At 45.4% G+C, this 22,020-nt stretch overlaps 1 protein-coding gene across 1 annotated transcript in view; it reads left to right on the top strand.

Moving 5' to 3' along the window:
* Nucleotides 1–9,517: 9,517 nt before the first annotated feature.
* tusc3 (tumor suppressor candidate 3) overlaps nt 9,518–22,020 on the top strand; it is a 55,424-nt gene continuing 42,921 nt past the window's right edge. Inside the window, exon 1 of the mRNA XM_076171193.1 lies at nt 9,518–9,675. Coding sequence (XP_076027308.1) covers nt 9,571–9,675 — 105 coding nt within the window. The 5' untranslated portion in view covers nt 9,518–9,570. The remainder of the gene's footprint in view (nt 9,676–22,020) is intronic.

Genomic DNA, 22,020 nt, shown 5'->3' with positions numbered 1-22,020 from the left:
GGGATGTGAGCACTTCCCCTCTGTTTGGACTCCTATCTTCAGTCAGCTGATTCAGCCATATTTCAGCGTAAGAGAGTAATGGCATATTTTCATCAGTTGAAATGATGATGTCTGCAGCACTCCCGTGCAGCACTAGAACGATCTGACACCCAGAAGAGCTTTTGTTTTAAATATGACATTAAATGGAGTCCCTGTAATGGACCACCTGCACATGAGGAGGAAGATGCCGCTAACACAGCCACAAAATGAATCCATTTTCATTTTAATTAATTTTAAGCTGATGTTGCCACTGTTGAAAATGTGCAGCTGTCTAGTTGGCAGCTTCTTCAACCACGACAATCACCACAATCCAGTGTACTTCACAATGCAGGCATCATTTCAAGTCCAAGCTTTCACATGTGCACTGATGCTTCAACCCAACTGGTGTTGCCTGTTGCTACACGCGGATGAGGAGATGTGGTTGCCTGAGGACTACAGAGGCTCGGGGGGCCACGGCTGCCTTAAATGAATGAGTAATGGTCTTCCAGATACTGTTGAAGTGCCCTTGGAAAAGGCACTGAAACCCCAGTTGCTCCAATTGAGCTGCTCAGTGGCCAGAAATGCAAAACCGTGGCTGCGCTGTGTGGTTACCAAATAGGAGTGTGTGAAAGAGTGCAACCCAGGCGGGAAAGCAGCCGCCGTCCAAATGCTGGTTCATTCTGTCTGTGGCGGTTAAATTAGTTTACTTTGCCAGCCACTTTGGCAGGTAACCAACCATCATTTGGAGGTGCTGCTCCATGCTGACAATCTCTCTGGATGGCAAAACACTCAGAGCATCTCAGCAGTCTGAGTACACAGGTCGGTACCTTGACGATGAGGAAAACATTTTCACCATCACTTTAACCAACGGAGCGAGCGTGCCTGCATCTTATCATGGCTTTAACAAGACCATGCTGTGAGGTATGAATTTCTCTACTGTCTGTTTTAATGGCTAAGTCAGCCTTGAATAATAATTTTAGTTAAGCATTAACTAAATGAAAGCTCTCTGTTTTTCCAATATGTGCTCCTGTTACAAGTTGAGAGCCACTGGGCTGGAGGGTCAAATTCAATCTGACTGCCTTTATTATACTGCATATAATTTATGGTGCAGCTATTACTAAAGATCAATAGCACTTAAAGTACTCCATTGATATTGAAACCTGCACTGATTTACAAGCAGGAGGGCCTTTGGTCTTTGGTCAAATGCACACACACACACACTCACTCACACACACACACACACACACACACACACACACACACACACACACACACACACACACACACCCACACACAGATTTGAGTCTTTGCAATGTCCCAATGTTGTCCTTGTTCACTCTTCATTTCCTGTAATTGCCCTTTGATGCATATATGCACACACACACACACACACACACACACACACACACACACACACACACACACACTCCAATTCAATCCAATGATGAAGCTAAATTCATTTCACAGTCATGAACACGTGGGTGTGTGTGTGTGTGTGTGTGTGTGTGTGTGTGTGTGTGTGTGTGTGTGTGTGTGTGCGCGTGTCTGTCTTTGGTTTATTCCCAAAGTTTGGAAAGGTCAGTTGACAAACATTGGGGCTTAGCTCTACTTGTAAGGACAACATGTTCACATGCTTGTAATGTTATGGATTGGTCCTCACAAGTATAGACAAACCTGAACACACACATACATGTCCGTCACAACAAGTACAGATTGTGTGTGTGTTTGTGTGTGTGTTCGTGTGTGTGTGTGTGTGTGTGTGTGTGTGTGTGTGTGTGTGTGTGTGTGTTTGTGCGTGTGTTTGGACAGTGCCAACTCTGCCAACTACCAATGCAGAAGGACTCGGGGATTGTCAGCGCTGCCAAGGATACGACACCAGCTCGACAGAAAACAACCAGCAGATAAACAGAGAGATGGACTGGTAGAAGTGGACAGAAATCCTTTAAGCCTGCTGGGCAGAGAAAGGCATTAAAACTGCAAGGGCTGAGCTGTGATTGGTAGCTGCTGCTGCTGCTGCCGCTGCTGCTGCTGCTGCAGAAAGGTAGAGGCCAACGTTGAGGCCCACGGCCGCATTTTCTATGTCTCATAGAAAATATTTGATTACTTCTTTTTTACAATTACGTCCAGATGTTGTATATTCTGTTTATAATGGATTGAGTTGACCTCTGGGATATGCATTTAAATCCTACAGGCCATATATAAACAAACATCACACTCGGCAATGACAAATGTGTGAATCATTTGCACTGCACTATTTTCAAATTATAAACTTTTTTTTGTGGAATGTTTGGACCCAGTTTACGTCATTCCAATCAAGTTAACCTGATTTCCAAAATGCCACAAGCAGCTGGAAACAAACAAATGTGACATCAACAGAAAAATACAATACACAACAACAAAATCAATCAATACGCGCCAAACTGTGTGTGGAGGTCAAGTTCACTTGCTAACAGTTGAGGTAATTTTTAAAAATCAAAATGTCAATTTCCATCTTTGAAATCCAGCAAGCAGCCAGCCGAGTCAAAGTCAATCGGGGGGCATCGCATCAGCCCAGTATTAAGGTGCCCCTCTCAGAAATTTGATCAAATAAATTGCTGCTTGAAATGTCAAACCCCTGGGAAATCTCATCGATTTGCTGATTTATCCAATCACCGGTTATCAGTAACAGCAGCGGCACAGGAAAAGTCGACATTTCCACCCACAATTGATGCCTACAATGAAAACTCAGCACCACATTAGACTTACAACCGATACAATATGTGCTACTTAGGCAGGATGGCACTGATGGATCATCACGATTATTTGATTGCCAATGGTGTCACTTTAATTAGACAGTGGTTCTCAAAAGTGAGTTTGTATCCCAGTAGGTACATATCATTTTGCTATGGGCCGGAATTTTTACATCACCTGAAATGTACGCAGCGCACACACTCGGGATGGATTTAGGTGAAAATATACACGCACACACTCACACACACACACACACACACACACACTCACACACTCACTCTCACAGCAGAGTTACTTACAAACTCTGTGCTTGTGACATCATTTGCCAACAGAACCTCCAAACCTGCTTATATAGATTACATTTCTGAGCAAACCTTGAGCGATGAATGGATGCTGAGATGACATTATTACTCAGTCGACGTGATAAATGATTTGCATAAATTTCCAAACATCAGCACGGAGGGAGAGGAGGCGCTCCCCTCGTATATATACGCCTGCTTCTCCACTGTGGCCTCCAAATTGAATATTTCCTAAATGCTGTGCTTTGTTCTGCTCTCCTCCTGACTCCTCTGTGCATATTTAAAACCTATATGCCCACACAACATTCACATGATGCAGCCATATGGACACACACAGAGACTGTACTGTACCAGCACACACACACACACACACACACACACACACACACACACACACTGAGAGAACCATCTGAATTCTAAGAAAGAGAGAGAGAGAGGGGGTGGGGGGCATACTGTGGATGCTGGATAGAGACTCTGGTTGGGCAGAGGTGTGATTCCCATGCATGCCAATAATCCACATTAAACTGAACTCGCTAATTAACCTGAATTGAAAATAATTAATTCGAAAACAAATACATGAGAGAGTGTGTGTGCATGTGTGTTTGTGTCTGTGTGTGTGTGTGTGTGTGTGTTGGGGAGGGGGTGTGATTCACTCCCCCCTCTCTCATGATTATTTTCTTACATGGGCCCCCAGGACTGTGAAATTCCTCCCGCTTATCCAGCGTCCCACCGACGCCCACAGCAGCTCTCAGCAACAACTCTCCTCCGTGCAAGCAAAGCAGATTGAAATTCACCCCACGCACCGAATCCTGACACACGCGCGCGCTCCCCCCCCCCCCCCCCCCCCCACCCCCATTCCCCAACCAGCCGAGGAGTGTGTGGGTTTGTGCGTGTGCGTGTGCGCGCGCGCGGGTGTGTGTATGTGTGTGTATATGTGTTTTAAAGAGAGAGACAGAGCGAAGAGAAGAAGATGCTCTTCTAGTGCTGCATCAACCCAGAGCTGCATGGGAGCCCGACAGAGGCAACACTCCTCTGTCTATCTCACCCATACAGCCGCCTGCCACACACTCACCAATCCTCCTCAGAGCCTAGAGGACACCCAAACAGTCACTCAGTCACTCAGTCACCCAACCAGCCACCCAGTCACCCACTCCACCGGTCAACAAGCATATAAGGGCTGGATCCTTCCACCCAGCGAGCTGAGCCCTCAGGCGGCTCAGCATTCATCAAACCAGCCACCCCAGAGGAAACAATCCTCCTTTTAGTCGCCCGTTATACACCCAGTCACCCAAACACATCCCTCCATCCATCCATCCATCCCTCTATCATCCATCCATCCATGCATCTCGCAGCCCTCTTTCAGGGAACCAGCGTGCGCGTCGCCCAGCTCCGAGCGTCTTACCTTGAGCGCTTCTATATCCAAAGACGTCGACCGGTCCATGATCAAGAGTGAAGTGCTGCGAATCAGACGCGGAAAAAAAGAAGTCCCAACGACGAAGAAGCGGACAGGGAGGAAGATTGAAACGGCAAGCAAAAGTTGGGGTGCGATCTAGAGTCCCAAACTCTGCCCACACATCCCCGGGGTCGGATTCTCGGGATTATTGGGTGATTAATATTCCACCAAGGCGACGGTTTTTCTCAGTTTCATTCCTCCCAGTGGGTCGGATGGTAAAAATCAGGACTCCATGCCGTGGAAGTCCCTCAGCCCCGGTCCCCGAGTTGTCCGTTCTCTGGGAGAAAGAAACGTAAAACACAGAGGAATACAAGAATCTCAGCCGTGCGTAATGCGGCTTTTGCGCACTTGACAATCCAGTGCGCGTTATCTATTACATCTGAATATGTAAATAAAAAAAATCCCGCCTGTACTGAAATTAATCTTAGGTTGAGCTCAGCTGTCCGCCAGTCACCGGATAAATGCCGTTATATCCCGCTGGATGCCGGCAAACCGGAGCGTGATGTAGCGTCTGCACGATCAGCGGCCGGAGCCTGGAGAGAAGGAGTCCGGATCAGACTGATGATATTCGGCTTTGGCTTGCCTGGGCGACTTCCATGCGGCAAACCGCCAGAGATATCAGCTCTCACCGAGAGAGAGAGGGAGAGGGAGAGAGAGAGAGAGAGAGAGAGAGAGAGAGAGAGAGAGAGAGAGAGAGAGAGAGAGAGAGAGAGAGGAGTGGGTGAGAGAGTGTGGAGAGGAGAGAAGGAAAGGGAGGTTTATGCTGTATATTATTGCAGTGACTGACGCACCGGTGTGTGTGTGTGTGTGTGCGTGTGTGTGTGTGTGTGTATTAGAGAGGGGAGAGAAAGAGAGGAGGAAAGGGGGAGTAGGGGGGGGGGGGGGGCGTCTAATCAAGTAGATGAATCGAAAATGCTGCTTTGCCTCTGAAGACAAGAAAAGTCTGTGACTGCGTATCCGTGTGTGTGTGTGTGTGTGTGTGTGTGTGTGTGTGTGTGTGTGTGTGTGTGTGTGTGTTGTGAGTGCGTGCGTGCGTGCGTGATGAACAGTCAGATTAAGTGGGGCAGGGATTGGACAGCATAAAGTGACATCACCAGGAATAATTTCAATGTAATATAAGTGAAGCGACTGCTGGAATGCAAACAAAATCTCTTTCTTTCTTTCTTTCTTTCTTTCTTTCTTTCTTTCTTTCTCGGGACGGTTGAAATTCTTCCTCTTCTGCATAATAAGGTGTCGCCGCCTGCCGACAGCCATAGTGTTTTATCATACACCGCAAACCTTTAAGAGAGGAGAGGAAGAGAGGAGAGGAGAGGAAGAGAAGACAGGGGAGGAATAGAGGAGAGGTGAGGAGAAGGGAGGGGAGTAGAGGAGAGGAGAGGAGAAAAAGAGGCTCACAAGTCTGTATATCCAGTATGGAGTTAGATTTGTCGATTTGTTGTGAATTGTGATGTGAAAAAAAAAAGTTGGTTTCATTTCGGAAAAAATCCAATAAAAATGTCCTAAATAGATTGAATTAGCCGAGCTGGTTCCACTAATTATGCCCAAAATAATAACAATAAAAAGTAATAAGTGATTGATCTTTTTTCTCGTTTCCTGCATTTACATTGTAAATGCACCAACTGTCCAACTGCCCACTGTCCATCTGTCCACTGTCCATCTGTCCATGAGGGTCAACAGGTTCATCCCCACCAAAGTCACACAGTCTCCACTTCAAAGCCTCTATGGATCTACTCACACATTACCTGTGTGTGTGTGTGTGTGTGTGTGTGTGTGTGTGTGTGTGTGTGTGTGTGTGTGTGTGGGTGGGTGTGTGTGTGTGTGTGTGTGTGTGTGTGTGTGTGTGTGTGTGTGGGGCGTAAGTTTGCTGAAACACAGTGTCAGTTTCAGTACCACACAGCTTCGGTACACAACAAGTGGGATAATAATACACTTTAGAGGGTCGCTTCAAGTCCTCTCCTCTTTGCACTTAAGCCCAATAAGCTTCAAGGGCTACAGACACACACACACAGACACACAGACACACAGACACACACACACAGACACACACACACACACAGACACACACACACACACACACACACACAGACACACAGACACACACACACAGACACACACACACACACACACAGACACACAGACACACACACACACACACACAGACACACACACACAGACACACAGACACACAGACACACACACACAGACACACACACACACACAGACACACACACACAGATTTAGACACAAATTCTTTAAAGAATGGGGAAACATACACACTCACAGAAACTACACACACACACTGGCACACAGCTGCTGGCCTGTGGAACAGCACACTGGAGAACATAGAGGAACATTTGTTGGGGGAGTCAGTCAGAGATAACGAACATCATATTAATGAACGCCTCCATCCTCCCCCCTCTGTTTGTCGGACTCTCCTCTGCGCTGCTTTGCCTTTCCTCTCTCTCTCTCTCTTCCGTCCTCTCATCATCCCTTCCTTGCTGCTTTATCCTCTCACTTTCTTGTTTGATGTTGCTCTCCCTCTCCCTCTGTCTCGTTTGCCATTTCCTGCTTCTTAGTTACTCAGCGACTGCAAACCCCACCACCACCACCAACCACCACGTGTGTGTGTCTCCCTCCCTCCCTCCCTCCCTCCATCCCTCCCCTCCTTCATCTCTCTCCCTCGCTCTCTGTCTTCTATAAACTCAGTGCTGTTGTGCAATTAATCACTTTCCCAGGGACTCGTTATTTTTATAAGAGAGTGGCTGACCCTGGACATGGGCAGCCAGCTACTTGCCAGCTGGAAATGATGTCACCCATCTCCCCTCTCTCTTTCTCTCCCCCTCTGCGCGGCACGTTCCTCTGCACTTTGAAGCACCATAAACAGCCTCTCGCTCCTTCCACTCGGTCTATAATGTCTCCTTGAGTCGGCTTTGCATCTCTGCTGTTGACCCACATATGCACAGAGTGAAAATAGAAACATGGAGAATCGGTCAGCATCTTTATTGCCGCGTCTTTTTATTAGAATGTATGTACAAATATGGTTAGGTATTCAAAGATGCAGTACAGACCATTGAGTGTGTGTGTGTGTGTGTGGGGGGGGGGGGAGTGCAAGAATGATGGGCGGTTAAAGGGGTTTGGTCCATGTTAAGAGTATCTCTCCACACTAGCAGGCGTGTCCGTCTCGCTCCTCCTCGCTGTGATCAGATAAGATTTTTTTCTGCTGGGCTCTCAAATGCAAAGTGCAGCTGTTAGCATGGCGAGCAGCAGAGGAAGCAAGTGGAGGGAAGAAGGGAGCATCCATCATTGTTGTTGTTAAGCAGCATTAAGTTTAGCAGCGCCTTCCATTAGTTGTAGCTGACCTGAGATAGTGGAGCGGGCACAGAAAGTTAGCAGCTCTGTTTGCTGGAACCCCACGGGACATTGCCAAGGGAAAGGTTGTGTACATGTTTCATAACCAAACCAACCAAGTGTGGCAATGTTTCCACGATTGAGCGGATGGATTGCAGTTTCATGGCGCATCCAGTTTAATATTTCAAGGTATGATGCGTGTGTGTGAGAGAGAGGGACAGAGAGAGCAAGTAGGACATAAAAACACTCTTCTGACATCCATACAGAATGATCCCTTAAGTAAGTCATCCCTTACGTGTCATTTGATTCAGATCAGCGATGGACCTGAATATAAAAACTTCACATTTGAATCTTTGGTTTTCAGAGCATCTTATACAGTACATTCTATCACCATTGTTGGGTTGGTATGTAATTCTTAAGGGCATCTGAATTCAGTTTCAACCTATTGTAGTCCTGTGAACACATCAGATTGTCTCTTTCAAATTGAATTGCGTGTATAGAATTAAACACACAGAACTTAATCTGTCAGCAGAGGGAATATTTGCTGCAGGCTGGTGGAAAACATGTTTAAGATCACATGTTTGCACAATAAGCGACTTTCTCTTTGAGGCATAGATTTACATTTAATGACCAGAAAAACACCCCAGTACCTCTTAACGCACTGGAGTACAACAGAGCAGCAGTAAATACTGCATTTGTTAACATTACATTACATTTCGAGCATTTAGCAGACGCTTTTATCCAAAGCGACTTACATTACATTACCACCCAGAAAGTTACAGAGGGGGGAGCAATTGAGGGTTCGGTGCCTTGCTCAGGGGCACCTCGGCAGGGACTCGAACCAGCAATCCTCCGGTTTCCAAGCGGAAGCTCTACCACTGAGCCACTGCCTCCCTAAAGAAAGACATTACATTACATTACATTACGATCATTTGGCAGACGCTTTTATCCAAAGCGACTTACATTACATTTACCACCCTTCGCAGAGGGGGGAGCAATTGAGGGTTCGGTGCCTTGCTCAGGGGCACCTCGGCAGGGGCTCGAACCGGCAACCCTCCGGTTCCCAAGCGGAAGCTCTACCCACTGAGCCACTGCCTCGGACAAGTTAAGTTTATATGCCTGCAATAATCATTTAATGCGATGACCCTGCGGTACTTATTGTTGTTTGAAGTAGCGCTCTATTTCACAACGTTATAATTATAATTAAGGGCATAAGAGTTTTCTGGGGCAGAATGATGGGACGCTTGGAGAAGGTCAGGAGTTCAAATCCAGTGTCTGCTCTGGGCCGCTCAGTGTGATGTTCTCCCAGTGTCTGAGTATATCACATGAGTATATCATACATTATATCATATACCATACTCCACTGGCATTGCTCTCCACCAGCTGCCCACTGCACTGTGTTCAACCAGGTGTCAGCATAGTTTGTGTAAGATCTGTAAGGAAGTTATACAAACTATTAAAATAGAGAGAATAGTACTAAAGCAGGTGAATAATACATGTATTTACAAGAGTAGTTTTACATTTACAGGATTTACTGCATTGCACTGTATCGTAATACTCTCGTGTTCTATTTTCCTCCTCTCAACCTGTTACCATACGCGGTTTGGGCATCATTTAAAACCACAATGCCCACAATGCCCCTCGGCACGAAAGCTTCCCCCTGATTGGTCACTTCCCATCAGCCGCTCGAGACGTGTCTTGCTGCCGGAGCATCTTCTCGATATGGCGTCGTTTTCTCTGAAGTCCCTCGCTCACCTGCCACTTCCTTGTGTTTTCCTCCTCCTGCTGTTATGCCTGCCGCCCGGCGGAGGACAGAAGAAAAAAGAGGTAACGTTTCTACCTGTTTATCGTGTTTTTGGGCGAACGGCACTGTGTTTGTTGCGGAAGAAGGCGGACAGGTTCATCCAGCCGGTTCGCGTCAAGGTAGCTATGCTTAGCGGCAGCAAGACCGGAAGTTATGTGTTCGTTTGCGTCAAAGTAAAAGCGGAAGAATAGCGCAGGTAGTGTTGTTATCTCAATTGTGGGAAACGATACATCTGAGTGAATGCGAGTGAATACTACAGATGTATGTGTTTCAATTTGCTTCACTTACTGGTCTGGAATGAACACGAGCAGCTGTGTTTACCTTTGATTTTCATATACTGTATTGAAAAATGTAATTGGAATTACATTTGCACACCTCGGACCGCAGGAAGTCATCGCTTTTGTTTTCTCGCGAGCTTCACAGGTGTTGTGAGCAGCGTTTGCTAGTGGTGGTAGCCGCAGTCATAGCTGCGTTCACGTTGCTGCTTTAGTGCAGAGGGCCACTGGAAATATTAAGCGTTTATGTGATCAAAGTGATCCATTTTCTGTGTAAGGGCGGCGGAGTGTGTCTGTGTCTGTGCCAGTAGCCTCCTCAGTCATTTGTCACTGGACCGCCTTTGTTATTGTTGCCCCTGGCTCGCATTGTTCACCGGTATTGCGTTATGATTGTATTAAACGAGCTAAACTGTGCCACAGACCGTGTGTGTGTTTTAATTTCTTGAGTAAGCTGATGATCCAAGTCACTGAGCATGCGTGTGCCTAGTTATTACACCCATAAGTCATTGTTGAACACATTATTCCTAAACCATGGGCCTTAATATGGACTTGCCCTCCCTTCCTCCTCCTCCTCCTCCTCTCTCCAGGCTTTCATACAGTGTGGCCAGGCACTGATGTCAGCTGACGGGACTTGGCTCACAGTCGGTGTTCCCAATTATTCCACAGCTGTTTGATAGGGCTGCATTCAGGGCGAGTTTTCTACACCAAATCTGACAAACCATTGTTTATGCACTTTGTTTAGTGTTGGTCAGACCTGCTGCATCAAGGAAGGAAGTTCACTAAGTCGTTGGCACAAAGTTGTAAGCACACTGTTGTCTTAAACCGGAACTAAGGTCTTGTTTTATTTGCTACAAGCTCTAAATGAGTGAAACCACTAATAAAAGGGGACGTGCACACTTCTGTCTATACACTGTGCATGTGTCTGTCCCATCGTAGGGACATCCTTGTTTGGTCTGAGGCAGGTTGTTGTGCTTTACCTACTGTGGGGCTTTGAAGGAAGTCGCTGTGTTGTCTAAATTTGCACACATCTCATTTTGCATATGAATACTCTTAACTGATTGAGAGTACAGTTTGCGGTATGAATAAATGAGGAAATGCATGGCTGAATACATACACAGGTGAGTAAATATTTGAGTGGACGAATAAAGAATTGAACGTGTCAACAGATGCATAAACATGGAGCTGCTGAGCGGAAGAACAAAGAGACAGAATAAAGGGTCAGATTAAGAAGCGAAGGAGCAAATTAATGAATAACTGTGATTGACAGTCATTATTTACTGTGCAGTTCCCTCATCAACACAACAATGAAGCACCTTATATCTTTGCATATCAAGGTGAAAGTATATATATAATTATGTTCTTGATTTGTCATCTTGTCACTATATTGCTCTTGCTCTTTTTTCTGAATATTGAGCATAAGCATCAAATTATGTACGCACAAATAAGTGCCTGATATGAAGGAATGAGCTGTTGCTTTAAGATCTGCATGGCACTGTGGGAGAGTCGGCTGCAGGAAGGTCAACTTGCTCTTCTTGCCCTTAATTTTTCCGAAGATACTGTATATTTAGACATTTTCTTTGTGCCAAGTCCATTCCATAATTTAATGCTAGAAGCTCACTTTTTTTACTCAATTAGATTAAATCTCCACACCGCTTTAATGGATTCTATATATCAATGCTGTATAGGAGAAATCTGGAGTGTGGATGAATGAAACCAAAGATTAATATCCATCACAGTTGTGCTGAATTGTGGAACTGTTACATTTTACAGTCGTACTTTTTTTTTTTCTTTCCTCCCCCAAATAGTTTGCTGACACCAAGTGCTTATTTTCAGCGATGCCGTGTTTCACATTCACACAGTTACACCGGGGAGCTTCCCAGTATAGACACAGGCTGCCACTGTTCAAGGACACCTCCACATTAGCTAATTACTCAGAGAAGACAGAGTGTTTTTCAATCACTTACCTCGCGGAAATTTATCTAGCTGGTGGGAATTTGAACAGGGCACGCTCCCAGAATCAGTCTGCGTCTCTAACATTGAGGCAACCTCCCTGCTCCAGATAGCGACGCTGCCTTAAAGCTTCCCATTAGACACTTTACTTCTTGCCGCATTAGATCTTTTCTATCCTGTCTGAAAGTTTTGAGCGTGTCTTGAACTTTGCTGCGTCCATGGTTAGACTGCTGCTGGTCTGCTGCACAAAGTAGCAGACAGGACCTAGACACATTCTTACAGACACGCCACACACACTCAGAAAGACTAACTCTGTATAAGCCACTGGAGAGATATTGAAGGGTTATAATGTGGGAAATGTGCTTTTCCAGTCCCCTGCCCCGGGCCATGGAAGAAGGGAGGCGGAGGAAGATCTTATTTAGCCTGGAATGGACAAAATGGTGAAGCAGCATTTTGTATTCATCTCACCAACTTCCTCGCTCCTTGCTCTCCCTCTCGCTTTGCCCCGGTCACCACTTGTTTGGCGTACCCTGACTCTCTAATAGTGAACCTGTGTTGGCTCAGATACCAATCCCACACGCCGTGATGTCAAATTTGGCAGCTTTGGCAGGTATCTCTAATGAAGAGTTTTAATGGGAATTTTGTCTAATATAGTTATCAGGAAACAGAAAAGTGTGAGGGAGAGCAAAAGTAGAGAGCTCACTTGAGTGGGCGAGTGAAAGAGAGTGTGAGTGAACTGCAATGCGATTCTGTGGTTTAGCTGTGAGCAACGATAAACAGTGACCAAGCTGTGACTATGAATGGATCCAGTGCAGGTTGAACATTCAGTTCAGCAGACCCACCGGATACACTCACCTCCTGGAGTCTGAACCAGCCTGAGGCGCTACAAGATTGAACAATCGGTTTCATATCTATTAAGAACCGAAATGAAGCGAAGCGAAAGAAGACTTCCAACAATAGTGACTCTTACATTATGCAGGAGCTACAAAAGTGTGTAGAACATGCTGAGCAAGTCTCCTCAATAACACCCACTCATCCTTCTGTCCTTATGACCACAATGGAAATGCAAATCAGCACAACACCACCACCATCTTGTCTCAGGCTAGTGTGGAAGGTGTTTAATTTATTCCACTACTAAAGGTTAGGATTGAAACCACGCCACACTGATATAACGGTATTTTCTTTCAATGAGGTTTTGGTTCTAAGAAGTAGTGTTCGGAAAAAGCTCTCTGTTGAGGTAATCAGGATGGATGAAGACGGAGGGAGAGAGGCGAAGGATAGGAGACTCTGAAGGGTGTTAGTGAGATGAAAAAGGCAGCATAGCAAAATGGTAAGATAGTGGCAGGTAAGACGAGGGAAAGAAATGAATGGAAATAAAAAGAAGTAGGGCCAGTCGTGTTGGACCCCTGCCTTCTTAAATCCCTGCTATATGCCCCGAAGGGAGCGGAGGAAATAGTCAGAGAGGAGAGGAATATTTATATCATTTCAATGCTCTCTCGTTCATCACCTCAGCTCAGCCCGGCTAGATATTATATCTAGCTTGTGTTGTGTTTCTGTCTTAAGGCTGACGACAGCACAAAGAAAGGACCAATGTAAGCACTTCCTATACAAAGGTATATAGAGTCTGGGGAGGTGAAGAGAGAAACGTCGGGGAGGCCAGGAGAACAATATATCTAGAGAGTTATACGTCTACGGAGAGATAGAGATTGCAAAGTATTGGGCGAGCTACCTCACCTCTGGGACGGGTCTAATAAGTGGATCGGAATAATAAGAGCTTGCCTACCTCTGCACACAAAGGCTCCATAAACTAATGGGTAGGCCCTTCAGGGCATAACCCAAGCCACTTGCTGAGTTTAGACTCGGGCTTACGAAGCTAAACACTGTGTAAGCACTATTGACGCTGGGTTTTCTGCCTGAAATATTCAGAGTACAATTTAACGTAGCTCACTGTTTCCTCACTCTGCACTGTCCTGCTGCCCGTCCTGTAACAGGCTCTGTAGGCTCCGGTTACTGTACAAGGGCGTCATGCAGAGAATGCTTTAACGGTGGCTTTTCAGAACTAATTAATGCTATTCATACATACTTTTGATATGTTTAAGTTACTACAGTTGGTAGGATGGATATGTTTGAGCTGTGCCCCCGCCGTGTTACACTGCACTCTGGATAAGTCCAATCACTCAACACACTCACAGGAGTTTTAGGTACGATATCAGAAAAATTACAAATTCAAAACAGTTACATCATCACAGGCACTTGATGATGAATTTGTTGAGGCTCTGGATGATCAATCATCAGGTCTGTGTCAATGCCTGACTGGTCTCAAGCCCTCAGGCTCCAAACAAAGATTTAGAGCTGCCAGTAAAATGAAAAGAGTGAATACTTTGCATTGGAAATGTAGGAAAATATGAGGCCAGAACTCAAAGGAGTGGCTGCTGGGGGAGAACCCCAGACACCAGGAGGGTTTAATAGTAATAGGTCTAAAATATTATAGTAATACAACCCCTTAAGGCAGATGTATTCTTGATTTATAATATAAATTGTATGTGGTACATTTGAATACATAAATGATTAATGAGACATTGAGGCTGAGTCATGAATGCTGAAGATTGGTCCATGTATGTCATGTTCACAGCAGTGAAAGATGTAAGACGTAGTAATGACAGGACAGGTCTGTGAACACCACATGCAGTATAGTGCTTAAGAATTTACTCCTGTTGCCTCCATTTTTCATTGAGAGTGACATTTGGCCCAGTTTTTAATCAATTACAACCATCATCACATCTTGATCTGTATAGAGCTTAGCCTGTGTGTGTGTGTGTGTATGGTTGTGTGTGTGTGTGTGTGTGTGTGTGTGTGTGTGTGTGTGTGTGTGTGTGTGTGTGTGTGTTCCCCATCAACCTGTCTCGTCAGCTGCCTGTACATGCTTTACATTCGTGTCTGGTGCCAGGCGCCGTGCTGCGTTCAATTACAAAAGCTCAGTGCTACCACATATAGCTAACAGCCTTGTCGTGCACGTTGCATCAGATGCTTTGTAGTGTCAATATCTGGGTTCGCCTTTGTAGTTGTGGAAACGCTGCACTTCCACCGTCTCCACCAGCTATCACTCTCCACAGAGGATGGATCTTCCTGTTTGCTCACATGTTTCTCTCTTTCCTTGGCACCAGCTCTATTTCTTTTGAGCCATTAGTTGCCCGTCTTCCCTCTGTCTCCTCTTCTATGCGCTCGCTCCAATCCCCACATGTTGTCTCTTGATTTGTGTGTTTCTAATGTGGCCCAAAGTGCAGCTAACAGTAGCCCAATTGTTCCACTATTACACAGTGATTTAAAAAAAAGTGAATTTAAGGGTTATTTGTTTGGATCTCGCTCATTAGCTGTAGTCATCTGAATTATTGATGTGGTGGTGTCAGGCCTGCTTTCCTCGGTGACTGATGGCCTGAGAACTGTTTTTTTTTCTCCACCTCCCTCTCTTCCACCCTTTTTCCGCCCAACATTACTATAACTAATTTTCTCGAAAGGCGAAAGGATTTGTTCTCCCCTCGCTTTACCTTTGCTTCTCTCTTTCATTCTTAACTCTTTTTTGGCGACCACCTTTTCCCTGCACCCCTGTGACATCTCTATAACTAATTTAATAGTGATTTCTCTCTATTCAAATTCTTTCTTCCCTCACGGGCTTCTCCCCTGTTGCTTTTTACTTCCTTCCTTCCTCCCTCCCCTTTTTCCTCCTCTCCCTTCTCTATTGCCCTTTTGCTGACATTTCTAAGGCTAATTTCTGGGCCAGTCCTGTTGAATTGGATGGTAGTGCGAGACATTCCCTTGTTGTTGTAAACATTAACTTCTCAACTCGATTCATGGCAGTGTAGCCGCTTGCTCATTTTTAAAACGTCCCTCACTGTTTTGCCATTCAGTCACAGTCGGTTGCCAGTCGGGCGAAGCACACAGTACAACATTCAGGCTCAGTTTCACTATGGTGCACACTATTTGCAGCGTAATTGCAGACTGCATGCTGCACAAACTTACACACATACTCAAGGAAGAGTTGATGGGAAGAAGGGCTGGCTGTCATTTGCATAGTCTGTGCAGTCAGTCATCTGTTGGTAGTTGGAGGTAAAAGACTGTTTTTATTTTTGCATTCAGACTTCATGCGGCAAGTTTCCTGCCATCTGTGGCTTCTTGTCACAGAGTATAAGAATGAAAGGGTAACGAGCATCAATGTCACTTCAGTTTTTGATGAAACTACGTCTGAGAGGAGCGGAGTGGCGATGGAGTCGGAGTCACGTTTTGGATTGGTGTAATAATTGTTGTGTCTGTCAGATAAGTTCCAACTGTTCACTGGTCCCTTTCTGGTCCAGTGTCTCCATTGGTTGAGCATTGTGTGTTGGGTTGTGGTACGTTTTCTGTGGGTCTGTTAGAGATAATGCATATTCTGTCACTCTCATGTGTCTAAATGGAAGTGGACATGCTTAAGACAGTGATATTGATTGCATTTATGGTGTAGCCTTTTCTAACATTCACATTCAGCTGTTACCCTTGGTAAAGACATTTGCATGAAGCTTTTCTGATATCATATTGGACGTGTATTTCTTTGCTGAATATTGTCCTTGGTTGTGGGCAATGTTTCAATATTTGCTGTTTGAAGAAGAATCTTCTAAATGCAGTTTGGAATTTCCATGAAAGTTCCGGCACCATTCCACCAAAGCTGGGTGCTGGTGTGTGTACACTAGTTCAGGGTCATTCAGCCCCTCATCGATCAGTCAGTCAGAAATGAAGGTTTTGAAGTGAACATGCTAGATTGTTAGTGGACCTGCGCAATGTGCAGTGTCAGCATTGATAACTGCATCTTATGAACATGAAATCTTCACAGGGCAAAGGTCCTCAGCTGTCTGCTTTGTTGTTATGTCGCTGGTTTCTTCACAACTTGCAACCCGTTGGCTTCCCTCAGACAGCATGGCGCTGTGCTGTCTGAGGGAAGCTGCTGATTAAGTGCGCGCTCTGGAGAGCGACAGGGAAAGACACAAGATAGTGTAGACAGGAAGCAGAGAGACAGAGAGAGTCTGCCCTCTGCACTGGAGCCGCCATCAGCAGCGTTTAGCTATTGGCCAATACAGAGAAATAGAAAGGTAAAAGTTGACCTTGCATACAGAAACAATCTTAATGTAAGTGTCCCCTTCCTTTCCTCGTCTGGCTTTACTTTCAGAGGAGCATGGAGTGACTTGTCCTCCTCCTGTTGCCCCTCCTCGCTCTATCTTTCACTTCGCTCTCACTCCCATTGCCCTCTTTCATTCTCCTCTTCCTCAGTTTTTCCACCCCTCCACTATGCTTCTCTTTCTTGTTTCCTTCCCCGGTGCCTCCCACCTTCCTTCTATCCAAGCTTCTGCATTGACACACCAGGCTGTATAGCTGATATGAAGTGGCATATTATCCCAGTGTGTGTGTGTGTGTGTGTGTGTGTGTGTGCGTGCGCCCCAGAGTCTGTGTCTGGCTGGTTTGTGGCTGATAACACGTCACATTCTTATCCTCCCAGACAGACCTGTGTCACTGTGATGGTTCACAGGCTGCACACACACACACACGCGCGCGCATGCACACACACGCACACACAGATATTCCATAGTCTTAAACACACGCGCACACACACACGCGCATGCGCATTTTTGTGGGAATAGTAGGTTGTCAGATTATTAGCTTTACACTACATCATTTCTTAATGCTGTGTGTGTGTGTGTGTGTGTGTGTGTGTGTGTGTGTGTGTGTGTGTGTGTGTGTGTGTGTGTGTGTGTGTGTGTGTGTGTGTGTGTGTGTGTGTGTGTGTGTGTGTGTGTGTGTGTGTGTGTGTGTGTGTGTGTGTGTGTGTGTGTGTGTGTCAGAGGTACATGATAATACCCTCATATTAAACTCATGGTCGTTCTGCTTCACTGGCAGAAACACTTTTTACCCTTCACACACAGGGCAGAATACTGTGTGTGTGTTTGTGTGTGTGTTGTGTTTGTCTGCATGGTGGAGAGGCTGTCATAACGCTGCCTTATTGAAAACACTTGTCATGAGAGTGCAGAAGCTTGATGGAGGGAGGCGGCTGTTGTTCTGCGTTGCCTGGTTACCTCTTTAGGTAAACAATCAACCAAAATAAACGATCAAACTCTTCATGAATGATTGTTAAAGCTTTTATTCATCCGGTAAATGTGGAGTAATCACCCTGATCTTTCTAGCCTCTCTCCTAATTCACACAACGTTGAGGCCGCTTTGTTCATTAAAGCAGAACAACTCGGAGACAAAAATGGAGAAGAGTTCTTCTTCCTCTGCCTGCATGGAGTTATGAGAAATTATAATTTATAATTTAAAAGTTTGCCTTTCTGGTTATTTATGGCCCCCAAATAAGGTATTAAACACACACACACACACACAGACACACACACACACACAGAGACATATGGTAATGTAAAATGATAAGCTGGAGCAGTTTAGCATAGCGCTGTAGTCAGGCTAAATGCTAAATGCCATTTAAAGTCAACCTTTCCATTCCTCTAGTTTACTCCCTATTAAGCTTTTACTGTTTTAACTCTAACGTTCCAAAAACTGCATATACTAATGTCGAGGGCATAGTAGCCATAAACAATGATATAAAGTGAATGTTTTCATTTGTTTAAATTGGTTTAGCCATTAAATGAACGACCCTTCGTTATATCATATCACTATATAATGTTCAATGTTCAAAACCAAATATGTCCATCAGCAGAACCCATCAATGTAAATGAACTGAATAAACAGATCTACAGTGTGACACCCCAAACCCACAAGTATCTGCTTCCTTCCCCAATCTAACTGTTGATGTTTTCTTTAAATAAGTCTTGAGGTGAAGTTTGCAGCCCCCCTGCTGGCCTGCAGGGGGAGCGTCCTGTCAGCCTAGCTTGTATTCTTCAGTGGAATAAACAGGAAGAGTGAGGGGAGGCACTTTGAACTCACTGACAGACTGCATCTTTAATGAGGAGCTTGATTTGTGACTATTGCTGCACCCATCGCTGGAACTAAGCAACCAGTGGTCACTTTGCTTCACAGCTGCTCAGACGATTGACCGGCCAATTATTCTCAGCAGCAGAGCTCCCAGCCCAGATATGATTGTGACATGATTAGCGTGGGGAGCTCACCGTCTTCAAGCGCCTGTGAGACTGACACCACTTTGCAGCTGACAGCAGGAGATGTTGCTCTCCTTGAAGCGACATCACCATTGTCACGACCTCGCCCTCTCAGTGCATTGACTGAACTTGTACAGGTCTTCACCGCCTGAATTTTTAGCCGGCAATAAAGCTAAGAAATGTTGGGAGCATCAGCTTCCCTTCACTGGCTTTACTGCTGGCTCATTTTGAAATGAGCTCTTTAGTCAGTATGCCAGCTCATTCAGCTCTAACTGCTTCATCAAACTAAGGCTGTGATAAAATGTCAATGGCGGCGGCTAGCGCTCCGTATGTACGCGTCCACAGAATGTCACGTCAGAGAGAGGGATCACACTGCAGCCCGGCCTCTTTGTGTCACCTTCTGCAGCAAAGAAGCTCAGTTTGAAGTTGTCAGGACTTCGTTTTCTCTCAGATCACACAGAGCTCATAGTTTTTGGCAGCGTATTACCTGGGGTACATTTCAATCTAAAGGCTGTGATACGTGGGCTGTTTCTTTTGTTTAATGACTGAAGAAATGTTTTTTACTTCATTTGGCGCAAAAAGCTTCATGAGTCATTTAACTAATGTGGCAGAGGAAATGTAGAGAGGAGGCAGTGATTATGTTTACACCAAACAGCAAAGACACTGAAATGAATCGATGAGAAATGATATTTTGGCAAAAGAGAAGATCAAAGTCTCAATGTTACTGTTAACATCGGTGTTTAGACTTTTCACTTACTTGAAAGTTTGGATGAGATGTGGTTTAGGCAAAGGTGAGCTAAGCTGCACACACACACACTGATTTAAACGCTTAGGCGTGGTGCTGTAGCAATGGACCAATAGAACAGTTGTAACGGGAATAGTTACTGTCATTACCCAGAGAAAGCCCCTCCCCACGGGTTAGAAAGCCACCGCCCCCATCAAAGGAGTTGCGGTGCCTTGAAGGAGAGTTGTTAAAGTTTTCTCTTCCAATTCCCAGTCCACACAGTTTAGCCTAGTATATTTACTCACACTCCATACGAGTCTTTGTCTTTGCTACCATTCAAAGCAAAAATGCTATATGGCCATGTATGTGTGTGTCTGTAGCATTCTACGGTATAGTTTAGACATGTGTGGTAGGACCAATAGATACACACACACACGCACACACACACACACACACACACACACACACACACACACACACACACACACACACACACACACACACACACACACACACACACACACACACACACACAGAGTGCTCCTCTAAGTACATCTGAAGGGTTTATAGGAGTAATTAGGAGCATATTATTAAGCACTTAATATCACAGTTCAATTCCTCAGACTAATGAGGTGGCATGAAAGGCCAGTTGCACTTGTGGTTCCAATATGAGCAATGTGTGTGTGTGTGGCCCTGATTGTGACCATTAAAATGATTCCTGCAGGCCGTCTGCATGCTGGACAGGTGTAGGAAGTTACAAAGGGGAAAGGAGAGGAGGAGTAAATGGAGGGTTTAGAGCTAAAGGTCACACTGCAGTGAAACACAGCACACCTGGGAAACACACAGGCAGACACAGGAGAAGGTAACTGACCCAGCAGTCAGACAGACTCACAGCCCTACGTGACCTTAACTTACTCCAAATCCCTCACTCCCAACTTTTCCTCCATCTTTTATGTACTTTATGAGCGTACAAGCCTGAAGTCTCTTCCTCCTCTCGTCCCGCTCTTACCTTCATCATCTTACCTTTGTGCTCCGCCGCCACAAGCTCAGGTTAGGACACTCGGTCTGGGCTGGGACAATTCCCTCTACTCATCACAGTCTGCAGTACGTGTGAAAGTGTTTTACAAATGTCTGCAAAGTCTTGTCTTTAGCGAGCTGTGTCTGTTTTGTATCAAACCAAACCAAACCAAACTCTTCAGGCTTTGCTTCATCCCCTGTCTTGTCTCTCTCATGCACTTTTAGGAGGTCGTGTGCTGATGATACCCTTTAATCAGTCAAAAACCCTTTAAACACACACACACACACACACACACACACACACACACACACACACACACACACACACACACACACACACACACACCTATTACAGCCTCTGACATCGTCGGACTGAAACCCTTGAGATATGTTAATGAAAAAGAGCTTTTTTCTCTCCTTCTAATTCACTGTGCGATGGGATGAGAGAAATGCAGCTCTACATCAGACTGCACATTACCTCACTGTAGTGCTTAATTAAACCTTAAGTGTGCCTGTAGCTGACACATGCTACTAGAGTCAGTAAGCTGGGGGGGGGGGGACAAATGTGGAGGGGACAAGTTTCACTTCCACAGCCAGACGCACACGCAGCCAGACGCACACGCAACCAGACGCACACGCAGCCACAGGGAAATTGAGTCCTCAAGGATGTGGCGTCTTCGAATTTTGGTCCCATTACCTCTGACTTATGGAAAATCTTTTCCCTGACCCGGGGAGAGCGAGCTGAGGCAAATATAACACACAAAAAAAGAGCTGATTGTAACACACACACACACACACGCTTTGTGTTCACCCTGATTTCAGCCGCTCCGTCTTAAACACACAGTCTCCTCCTTGATTGTTTTGCTCACTCAGCCGCGTTGCACCTGCGCCTGTTTTCTTGGAAGGACAGATTGTGTTTCTTGTGTTTCCTGTGTTTCCTGTCCTTCTTCTTCTTCTCATCCAGGCCTCTGCTCTGTAAGCTGCTGTAATGACACACACATTTATCTCCTGCAACAGTGCCGTGCATACTGAGTCTGACTCTTTTGCTGTGTTGACCGTCTTGAAAATGCCTTTATGTATTTTATCTGACTGGCCCCTCCCCTTTAGGGGAGAGTGTGCCCCTGACATCAGCGGAGGATTTTGTGAATGAAAGGTCATTAAGGTCATTATGAAGCTTAGGAGCAGAGTGCCGTCCATCACTAAGGTTTCTGATTGATCTACATGATCAGCTACAATCTAATGATACAGTACATACCATACTCATGTAAAGCTTTA

Source organism: Genypterus blacodes, unplaced genomic scaffold (assembly GCF_046128005.1).
Source record: "Genypterus blacodes isolate CSIRO-AG114 ecotype Tasmania unplaced genomic scaffold, CSIRO-AGI_Gbla_v1 ptg000240l_1, whole genome shotgun sequence".
Taxonomy (NCBI): Eukaryota; Metazoa; Chordata; class Actinopteri; order Ophidiiformes; family Ophidiidae; genus Genypterus; species Genypterus blacodes.
Note: the sequence above shows the minus strand (reverse complement) of the source record. Positions and strands in the feature narration are given on the sequence as shown.